The sequence below is a fragment of the Micropterus dolomieu genome, linkage group LG18, assembly GCF_021292245.1.
Source record: "Micropterus dolomieu isolate WLL.071019.BEF.003 ecotype Adirondacks linkage group LG18, ASM2129224v1, whole genome shotgun sequence".
Classification (NCBI taxonomy): Eukaryota; Metazoa; Chordata; class Actinopteri; order Centrarchiformes; family Centrarchidae; genus Micropterus; species Micropterus dolomieu.
Window position 1 is genome coordinate 5,489,212 of NC_060167.1, and position 12,017 is coordinate 5,501,228.

Genomic DNA, 12,017 nt, shown 5'->3' on the forward strand with positions numbered 1-12,017 from the left:
ATTTTATCCATACATGTCTTTTTGTCATGTAACTCTCAGGATAGTTGTGAGTAGCTGTCTGGAGCTGGTGTGCTGCCTTTGGGACTGTCTGCATGTTTACAGCAGCAATTGTATTCGCTGTTTGCTAACTAACAATTTAGCTAATGTTAGTTACATTACTTGCTGTGTTGCGTTAGGGTGAGGGGCTTCGGGGAGCTGTCAATGGCTTTAACAGTAACATAGTTAGCTTGTGCTAACGATGACGTTAGCTAACGGTGATGTTAGCTAACGCTGGCGCTAATGGTAAGCAATGGCACAAAAAAACGCTAATGCTAGCTAGCTAAGCCTAATGAAATGCTACAAAATGCTACCTAAAACACTAAAAATAAAAACTGATGGCTTTTTGTTTCACATCATTTAACCATCCACCCTACTCACCATCTACATTGCATTTCCTCCCATGCATTTCCAGATTGTCCTTCTTCTCCACCATTTTCAAATTCAGTTGAAGTTCAGTGAAGACAAACGTGGACCACGAAACAGCGATGAAAAAACACTGTGGAACAACTCCACCGCCAACTAGTGTTTTGGCAATGTAATTGCAGAGCAACACAGACACCAATGCACAATTAAAAACGCTCACAACGGCATAGGTTACACAGAAATATCAATTGGCCTTAATTGGGGACCCACTGATAAAATCATTGCTCCATAGCGCTACCAGTGGTCAAAAACTATACAAGGCTACCTATAAAAAACAATTACACAGGAGTAGGTAACAGCACAGAGTGATGATCTAAGTGATTACAATAAAGATAATGAAAACTACATTTGAAAACAAGACTATTCACTCTCACTTCTAATGTCAGTGAATTGGCCCTGTGTACTTACGCAGAGCTGATTTACAAGTGAACTTGCATGATGAGTTGTATGTGGTTTCCAGATTTTTACATTAACGCAAAAAAAATGTGTTAACATTGTCATAAAATAACAATAAAAATAGTACTTTGCTACCATTTCTGACAATAATGGCAGAATGTATGTTGTTTTTATTTATCAGGCTACATATATTTAAACATTTTCTAAGGCAAACAGCAGACATTAAATATTAAAAAACAATCTGAAATCACTATGTTTGTGACATGTTTATATCTTTAGAAACACCACCATTCCTATTAATGAGATGATCTCTCACTCAAAGGACAATCACAGTCATTGAGATTTAATAATCCTTTTATCTTCAGAGCACTGGGTCTTTTTTAAGATCACAGTAGAAGAAAAACAACAATCAGAGACAACAGCTTCTGTTATTTTTTTGTTTGTGCAGCTGTTTCTTTGCAAAAGGCAGTTCATCAAAGTACATTTAGTTGCAGATGTGAACTCATTTATGGGCTTTTTAACTACTTATTTGGTATTTCAAGGATCATAGAATGTTCACAACCCACAAAGGGCCAAGTAAAGTTTTGTGGAAAAAAAGGAATTATCATCAGTAACCAAGACTTGTTTGTGCTGTTCTATGATGTGCTTTCTTTAAAGCTTGTAGAAGAACCAAATCTGGTTTAGGTAACTTTAAAAACATTTTTCAAGACTGTGCTCATTTGACTTTTACAAGCCCATGTTTTATAGCAACATCATGTTTATCTTGTTATGGGGTGTGTGTAGCAACGTTTTTTGGAAAAAGAAAAAATATATATATAAAACACCTGATAACACTTTTAATAGCTGACATTCCTGATTTCCTTTAAAAACAAAGAATAAAATCTGGTCTCAAATCATAATAACCAATACTGGTCTGTCCTGTAATCCTTATATCACTATGTGTAATTTAATCTTAATCCAGTCCAGTGGCACTGCTGGTAATGCCTGTCTGCTTGCTTTTCATCAAGATGTGTTTATTTGTTCCCACAGAAGATAAACCTCTACAGTGATGAAATCGTGAACAACACGAAGAATGTCTTTGTAAAAATATTGATATACCATGGATTATTCCATGTTTTCACATGTGGACATGAGACTAAATGAGGTGTTTCATCTGAAAATGAGATCGATAATTTGAAAAGAAAAAAATTTGATGGCACTGATGGGGCTTTTTTTACATAATGTCAAACATAACTATGATTATTTTTATATGACTGGCTATTTTTCAGGTATTTTTGTTTATATAGCATAACATGGTAATATTTTACAATAGTTAATATAATATAATAATTTATTTTTTACGTTTCAACTGGTTACTTTACACTTTCATGTGGAACCAAAGTGGAACATGTTAGTAGTTAAAATGATTTTAGTGTCGTTTGAAATCATGAATGGATAAAATAATGGCTGCTTATGACAGAGATAGGTGGAAGGCCAGGATGCCATGAAGCTTTCAGGTAATGAGATTTAAGGATGACATATTTTCATTAATTTATGTAATAACCTTTTATATAAAACTGATATTTACTTGAAAATGGACATATTGACATATTTAATTCCATGTCAGTTGGACAACTCAATATTGCTGGAGTCATGTCAATTTTGAGACATAAGTGGCATAATAATCCCTAACACTAGCATCACCTTTTAATTAGCTTTTGCTCACATGTAGCTGCTACAAAGTTTTAAACACTAACAAAGAATAAAAGTAAAAATTTACATATAAACCAGGGGTGCATTTCCCAAAAGCATCGGTGCTAACTACGGTAGCAACTTCCTTGGTTGGAACTATGCAGTTGCGAGGCAACTGTTTCCCAAAACCCTAGTTCGAACTATGGAGGTAACTAAGTTGTTAACTTACATGGTACCAACCATCGTTATGCGATGCAGGTGTTCCCCAAAACCATAGTTCTGACGAACATTCACAACCACTGCCGTTCTTTTAGTGTATTTGTCGGTTGATAAATAGAGAACTCACGGGATTCGAACCTGTGTCTGTCTTAATAAATAATATTATCAAACTCAGCCAAATATCACACTGAGCGTTCTCAAAGCCTTAAACTTATTTGCGGCCAAGGGATTCATTATAGTGTTAGTGTTAAAGAAATGAAATCAGTTGAAATTGCTGATGAAACCTATTTTACTGAATGTTTTGTAATAGCTGATAGTACTTAATTTTTTCTTCTAAAATGTTGCCATTGCTATAAACAAAGTTGTAGCCTATATTTATGCTAAATAAAATGATTGGGTTATGTTATTTATATTGTTGATTTTATTAATACTATTGTTGATTTTCTTGTTATTGCTATCGACTATTTATGTGAAAAGCCTAAATAATATGTTAGCATAATGTCGGTCATAACTGACATATTTAGACAGAATATGACAATGTTTTGTGAATTTCCTGCTGTGAAAAACAGACGAACACAACTGAAAATATGTTAGTTCGAACTATGTTGGTTCAAACTAAGTTAGTTCAAACCATGGTGGTACCAAAAAGGTACTACAGTTTTTGGAAACTGTCGTACTTCAGATGTTGGTTAGTTTAACGATGCATTGTACCAAGATAGTTCAGTGCTACCTTCCGTGGTTGCACAGGAAACACACCTCAGGGGTGTTGGTTATATAATAAAAACACGGATAGAGGATGCTAGGGAGAACCAAGGAAATGAAAGCCACAGAAGAAACACAGAGAATCATGCCAGCAAAACAATTAAAATGTAACTAAGGATTGCAAGAGAGAGAGGGGTTAGGAGATCAAAAAAGGAATGAGAGAATGGCATAGACACAAATAGGAAAGACAGAGAGTGCTGGCATTCATTGTGCAGCACTGTGGAAGTTAATCAGGTTATAATTGATGTGTTACAGCTGCCGTTATCTTTTCAATGAGGCCTTGTTTTCTTCTGTCTCAGCCCCCAAGGTGCACACGAACACACACATATACACAGAGAGAAAGACACATGCACACATATACAGCGGATACACAGGTACTTCATGTGAGTCATGATGCAAACACAGTCACGTACATGTTGGAAAGCAGAAAGTAGATGTCCGCATACACACTGAGTCATAGACGGCTCTCACATGTGAGTGATAAGGTGTTAAATGAAAATGGCTGCATTTAATTGTGTTTCTTTGTTAGTGTAATTTGATATGTTCCACAAGCTGTGGCCTTCATCAACACCTTGGAATTACTCATAAAAATATTCTTCCTTCAGACTTCTCTGACTGTCTGCTAGAGAGTGTATGTGTGTGTGCGTTTGTGTTGGTTCCTGTTTATGTGGGGGTATACTCACAAATATAACTATGTGACTATTCCCGCTCAAATTAATATAACCCAACTCTAGTACAAAGCTGATGATGTGTCCAAGTATGTGCAGCAGATGTATGCAAAATGTCGTAAGTAAGTCACACAAAGTGACTGAATTGGCTACAGTTATGGTCATTTAATTCTGTTAGCCAAATTCCATAACAATTTGCCTCACAGTTAGGTGTTATGACCAAAAGTGGTTTGTAAAATGACTACATGACAGTTCTTATCTAGCCGATACCCTTGCTGATATCTTATTGTAGATGTTGTTTTTTTAATATGCACTGTCCTGAGAAATGAATAAATAAATAGAAAATAGGGCAAAAAGCATGAACATTTCCACACAAAAAAAAAATCATGATTTAGATTATTCTAAGAATGCTGCCAGACACAAAATATGACGGGTAATAATGAAAATATCAGAAAACATTCATTTTTAAGGCGGGTTTGAGACTTGAATACTGGGCATTGTTTGTTTTCCAATGTAAGCCTGTATTATCCAAAATAACTGGTCTTCTGTGTGATTCTTTGAATCTTAAGTAAGTTCATGCCAGAGTTTCATTGCTTGAAATATAGCAAAGGGTTTTGAAACTTCCCATACCAGAGGTCATCCTAAAAATCCTCAACGTTTTAAAGAAAGATGGATGATGGCACCCAATTCCCAGTTGTAAAAGGAAATGCTGTGGCACATCCATCTTTTTTGTTAGATTAAATTTGTGGCTGTTAACGGCTGAATGTTCAGGATGCTTTCGAAAAGCTTTTTCCAGTTGATGCGCGTCAGACAAAGAGCAATAAAAGCTGCCTTCCCTTGTCAGACTCGTTTCTATGTCATATTGCAGGCATTTAGTTGACACTCTCATCCACAATGACTAACAGTAAGTGCAACGGCAGAATAAGCTTCCTCCATCACTATGCACAGCCAATAGCAAATAGATTAAAGGTCAGAGATCACAGCATGGTAGAAAGTATCCCTGCAAGTGCTACATAATCATGAAGAAAAGAGGAAAGTGAGGCGCAAAAATAAGAAGTGCAGGGAGAGGCAGGAAATGCATACACATACACACTAAAAAACCCACACACGCATTTTAACACATTACAATCAGTTGTATCCTCTGGCACTGTCTTTCTCCTTTTCGTCTTACCCATGGTGGATGAAGTACTCAGATCCGTTACTTCAGTAAAAGTACCAGTACCACTGTGTAAAAATACTCCATTCCTAGGAAAAGTCCTGCATATCAAATCCTACATTGAAATGCATTGAATCTGAATCCGTGTATGGTTTGTTCTTTGATTATTTTGTTTCAAAACCGAACTGGAAAAAACAAAAAACAGATAAACAGAAAAAGAAAAAACAGACATTGGGTTTTGTTTTTCTGTTTTAAAACCAAAACAGAAAAAATATTGATTTTGATATTTAATGTGATTTGTGTAGCTTTGTGTGTTACCCTTGATAAACCTGCAGCAGATACACTTGGGCGAGGTTTTTAGTTAGAAAAACTGGACAATATTATATAGCTGCAGTACGGGAGGCTGTAGCCGCGGAAAAACCGTGGATAAACACATTCGGGTATTTTTTATGATCGCTCAGGTAACCAGCTGCTTCTGATCCGACCAAAACAAAATGCTCTTCCTTAATGCTGACGTACTTACGCTAGAAATTGGAGTGTTTGAGGCTCTGAAATAAAGAGCCCACTTCTACAATCACATTCGCCACAGTTGATATGAGATGTGACGCGACCTGAAAAGAAATAACCTCATATAAAAAATTATAAAAATATGTAGCCTAATATTGACTTTTTGTTTCACAGGATACACGAACACAAGTCTCCTGATTCAAAGGTCCTGGCCCTCCTTTCACGCCAGCCATGTTCTAACTCAGTCTTTTCTATTAAACATCATATACCTACCTTTACCGTTACAAACTGACGCTACAGGGCTTCCCCCACTGTGTTGACCTATGACGCTATAGGGATCCAGTGCGTTACAAACGCCAATAGGCCTTGACCACATGTCCATATGTGACGAATCGGGGAGTGAGAACGGGTTTAAGGGATACAACAACGGTGAAACATAGAACAAAACGCAGCTCCTTCATTTTCCGTTTTGGTTTTAATACAGAAAAAACAAAAAACGACTTGGTTTTTTGTTTTCCAAAGGGACTAGAGATAAATCTGAATGGTCATGAGACAAAGAATGGGAGAAGTAAGAAGAAAAAAGTTCTGATACACAAATTTGGATAAATATTTCTCTTAACTTTGCTTTTCAGTAAAATATTAGAGTTTTACCACTTTGATCAAAAGGTAGGTAAAAACTGGTTTACTATTTAAACATTTATTTTATAATCTTATTGTATATGTATTTATGCAAAAGTTTATTATGAAAACATACTATATCTGTCAAATAAATATAGTGCAGTAAAAAGTACATTGTCCTCTGAGATGTAGTGTAGAAGTATACAGTGACAAATAATGGAAATACAAGTAAAGTACAAGTACCTTAAAAAGTGAGTAAATATACTAAGGTACATTCCACAACTGTCCTTAACATTTAGAACAATTCACAGCCCTGTGTGTGTGTGTGTGTGTGTGTGTGTGTGTGTGCGTGCACTTGTGCCACAGTGTTTGCACGGGAAATATTGTGTTCATGTGTCTCGTTCTAGGTGTGCATGTGTTTGTACATTGTGTGTAACTTGGTGCATCTTTGTGTGTTTGACTGTTTGGCAGATACACTCCCTGACAAGGTGTTGTCTGACACCTCTTTTCTGTCTGAATGCTTTCATAAAGTCATGTGAAAGCCTGTCTCTTCCTGAGAACACACACACACAAACACATGCACAATCTTGTTACCAGGTAGAGTTTACTATAATAAGTAAAGAGTCTGCAGTAGTAAACCTGTCTGCCTCTCGCTTTGTGAATAAGAGGAGAAATGTGCATTACTGTCACTGCTCAGTATGACCTGACAGGCAGGTATTTACTTTTCCTGAAGTTACCCTGTCAGTGGCTTGCTAAGTGATGTCTTCTGGATGCTGTATAGTAAATATGTACAAACATGCACAACTGCAGTGCTTTCCAGAAGTATTTGGGCAGTGACACTTTACTGTCTTCATTTCTCCAACACATTGGATTTTAAATAATAATAATAATAATAATCCTTATTTGTGGATTTTAAATGTAACACGACTATTGCTAAGTGCTAATTTCCAGTTGTTATGCAGTTACACTACAGTTTATACATATTAGTATAGTATATTATTCTATAGTGCTCCCCAATTTAGGTGACCAAAATTAATCCAACAATGTTCTGTTAAAATGTGCCTTTGGTAGGTGTTCTTCATCCACAACAGAACTAAGTTAAGTTTGAGTGCTGATTGTAGGTGTCTCTCACCACATGGACTAAATAATTGTCAGTACCAGTACAGCAGGCTGTCTTGACACTAAAAAATAAAATAAAAAAATTAATAAGGTTCTTGATATTTTCTTTAGTGCCAAGTCAGTCAGATGGCTGCATTACACTGAACATTGAACCTTTTAAGTTTGTTGTTTTGTTTTTGCTTAAAATTAAGGCTTAAAGTTGACACTCTGATCTCAAAGTAATTGTTTCATTTCAAGTGCAATGTGCTTCATTAAAGAGCCAGGACAACAGAAAAAATGCGTCTCTGTACAAATACTTACAAGCTGCACTGAACGTCCCTAACCTAGTAAATCATCTAGACATCAGGTAAAAGTTTTCCCCTGACAGGAGACAGTTGGTCCATTGACATTGAATTAGTAATTGACTTTGTAAGCTAATAGTCTTTTAGTTTGAAGTATTCCATCCAAATGAGTTTGATTTGAATGCAGGGCTCCCAGCAATGAGTCAGAAAATGTGCCCATAACCCAAGAGCATGGTGGCTGCTGTGATTTTGTCTCAGCAGTTATTCCATTATTCACTGTGTACAGGGCTGCTTTGAGATTTACCTGGCATCATTACAGCTTCTCTGTCTCCTGTTAAGGATGAGACTAAATTCACAAATTACAGCTGAGCTGCACAACATTAAAGTAGTTCTTGAAAGTCAACACTAATAGTTAAACTTACCTCGATGTGTCTTTCGTAGCATTTTGGAGCATCAAAAAGTTGATTATAAACTCAGCAGAAACTCTGATTAACTTTTATATATATAAGTAATAATCTACAACATTTCATGTAATGGAACAGTTGATGATCACAGCAATAGGTTAACTGAAACTATGTTCATGATAAAAGAGTAATGTACTGTTAAGTATCACATTAAATATCTATTTCTAAGCTCCATTTATTTGTCTAGTTATATATAACCCGTCTGATTTGATGCAAATCAGCACTACTTTTCATTTTACATTTTCAGAAAGTGACTTTTAGTTCAGTTCTTGCTGTTTGTACTCATCAGCAAAACCTGATATATATAAAACTGACTTCAGCCTTTCAGAAGATAAGAAATCTATAAGAATGCCACATGTCAAACTTTATTGTTGTGAATGTCCTTCATGATACAATTTTCTAGAGAAAGCAGCGGGTCTCATTCTGGCACACAGGGAAAAAGCCCAGAATTAGATTTTGGGTAACTTAATATTTGAGTTGATGAGTCAGATGGAATAGGAGTTGGTTCCCAGATATTTGAAACTTTTGCCTCACTAAATAATAGAATTTAATGATGAGAAATGGAACGTTCAATATGCATAATCTTCTTCCATTCTTCTTTTTCTTCCTTTCTCCTTCCTCTATACTTTTTTGACACACATTCTTTTTCTTTGGATATTTTGCTTCAGTTCCACATGCAAGCTGCTTTAGTTGTATCTGAAGTAATATTTTCATGAAAATTCAGGACTGGAGGGTTAAGTAAGTGTTTCATATGTTAGCAGTGTTTTTATGGATACATTTTTCTGTTTTTAATGTTCTGCACAGTAGATCAGAGCTTGCTTTATTTACACTTTTCACTTTATTGTTGCTATGTGTTTAACTTGGGTTGGTAAAATAGAGCATTGCAATGTTAGTAAATCATTAACACGTTAATTCTGAGACTCTACTATGCTTATCATGAATAAATATGATTGTTGCTGAGATGGTTAGCAGCTTCCCCCATTCCACACTGTTTAACCCTTTCCAGTTGTATTTGGCTGAAAATCTGCTTAAAACAACCAAGTGCGTTATTACACATCAAACTGTCAAATTTTATTAGTATAAAGTACATTTGTTGCCAAAGCTTTTGTTGCATTCGATACAGACAGTACATTTAATAGAACTTATTAATGTCAAGAGGCATTACAATTTTTTGTGTACTCTCTGTGTCTGCAGTACCTGGCTCAGTGCCGATGGAGTCTCTACAGAATACACCCTATGAAGAGAAGATCTTCATGCAGTGGAAAGCTCCCAACGAGACCAATGGGGTCATCACACTGTATGAGGTCAGTCAAAAACTTCCAACAATGTTCATATTCAGCGGCGACTATGCAAGATTGTGATACAGGTTGTTGGTTTAAATCTATGCAATGGGCAGCACAGTTCTGAAACTGAGTGGCTTAAATATACTGGGTTGCCAGTTTATAAGGCACACTTGTGTGATATACTACAATCCAGTACAAGGGCCCATTATTAAAGCCTATCTTTGTGAACTGATAATGATCCATTTTTGACAAACAGATGGCTAAATTGAAAATGTGGTCACATTTTGAGGCTATAGCTTCTAGTGTTGTATTATATTCCATCATATTGACAAACAAGTGTGAACTCATAATGGAATTTAATGAAAATATATTTAACAATCAACAGAATGCAACTGGATAAGCATGTTATTATTAATTATCCTCATTACTGTCATGCTAAATAACAATTCTATCCATCCATCCATCGTCAACCGCTTATCCTGCGTACAGGGTCGCAAGGGGCTGGAGCCAATCCCAGCTTATGCTGGGCGAGAGGCAGGGTACACCCTGGACAGGTCGCCAGTCCATCGCAGGGCTAAATAACAATTTCTACTTACAATTTATGGTCCCATCTAAGAACTTACTTTCAACTGGTGATTCACTTTTATATCATTTGAAATTAGGAGTTGATTGATTGTCCAGCTGTGTTTAACTTTTTTGTTCCTATACTGGAGCTTCTCTTCCTGCCTTAAGGCATTTCCGCGTAGGCACATGGAAGGGCAAAGAGGTGATCCCAGAACAGAGCCCTACCGCCATACTTAACTTACTGCGGCGTAAATATCAGTTTCTTTGATGAAAGGTTTCCTGACTTAACTGTATTTAATGACAATACTGGATAACATTTGATCTTCTCCTTGTAGTGTGTCAAAGTTTACTGACAAACACACACAAAACACAGAGGGCCTTTCTTTCTCAATTGGATTGAATTTTGGACTGAAACTATTGGGTTGTGACAGTGTGTGAAGCAAAGGATTGAAGGTTTGATCCCAGGTTTTATGCTGATCTCATGTCCCAGATCTCTCATTTCACCTTGGTTGGCTTTCCAGCAGCTTTCTGTGTGATTACAACAGCAGCAGAAATTCCAGAATATGTCTGTCACAATGTCTGAAGCCCCAAACCACTTAGACCTCTGTCAGCCACCACTGCAAAGAGGCAGAGACAGAGCCGCCAAAAAAGCTAGACATGAGAGAGGAAGGGGGAAGGAAATGTAGGAGACAGAAGATGAAATATATGAACAGGATGGAGAAAGAAAGAAAGGAGTGAAGGGAAAGAGATCATTGTATTTTTATAAGATGAGTATATTTATTTGCAGAGAATTTTACAATATGACAGGATGCCAATGCATCCTCATTTCAGACCGACAGAGTAGGTTGCCACTGACACCCAAAACAACATATGACTGTTGTAAAGTACCAGCAACAGGCATACAGAACCTTAAGTATGTTAAGGGGGGGTTTCACAAAGTCACATGTGACTTAACTAAATGTCACCTATGTAATGTAATTTAACTTAAAACTTTAAATAAGTTTCACAGGGGATGTGAGGACGGGCTACATGTAGCATGAAAAAAGAGCAAGGAGCTCAAGCAATGTTTTGGGCAATTTTTTCAGGAAGTTTGTGTGTGTGTATGTATGTGTGTGTGTATATATATATACACAGGTGCTGGTCATATAATTGGAATATCATCAAAAAGTTGATTTATTTCAGTAATTCCATTCAAAAAGTGAAACTTGGATATTATATTCATTCATTACACACAGACTGATATATTTCAAATGTGATGATTAATTTAATTGTGATGATTAAAACTGACAACTAATGAAAATCCCAAAATCAGTATCTCCGAAAATTAGAATATTTGAAGACCAATACAAAAAAAGGATTTTCAGAAATGTTGGTCAACTGAAAAGTATGAACATGAAAAGTATGAGCATGTACAGCACTCAACACTTAGTTGGGGCTCCTTTTGCCTGAATTACTGCAGCAATGCGGCGTGGCATGGAGTCGATCAGTCTGTGGCACTGCTCAGGTGTTATGAGAGCCCAGGTTGCTCTGATAGTGGCCTTCAGCTCTTCTGCTTTGTTGGGTCTGGCGTATCACATCTTCCTCTTCACAATACCCCATGGATTTTCTATAGGGTTAAGGTCAGGTGAGTTTGCTGGCCAATTAAGAACAGGGATACCATGGTCCTTAAACCAGGCACTGGTAGCTTTGGCACTGTGTGCAGGTGCCAAGTCCTGTTGGAAAATGAAATCTGCATCTCCATAAAGTTGATCAGCAGCAGGAAGCATGAAGTGCTCTAAAACCTCCTGGTAGACGGTTGCGTTGACCTTGGACCTCAGAAAACACAGTGGACCAACACCAGCAGATGA

At 36.7% G+C, this 12,017-nt stretch overlaps 1 protein-coding gene across 1 annotated transcript in view; it reads left to right on the forward strand.

Annotated features, from left to right (window-relative positions):
• Positions 1-12,017, forward strand: part of ptprt (protein tyrosine phosphatase receptor type T) — a 334,210-nt gene that overhangs the window by 163,218 nt on the left and 158,975 nt on the right. The window contains exon 11 of the mRNA XM_046028632.1: positions 9,518-9,627. Coding sequence (XP_045884588.1) covers positions 9,518-9,627 — 110 coding nt within the window. The remainder of the gene's footprint in view (positions 1-9,517; positions 9,628-12,017) is intronic.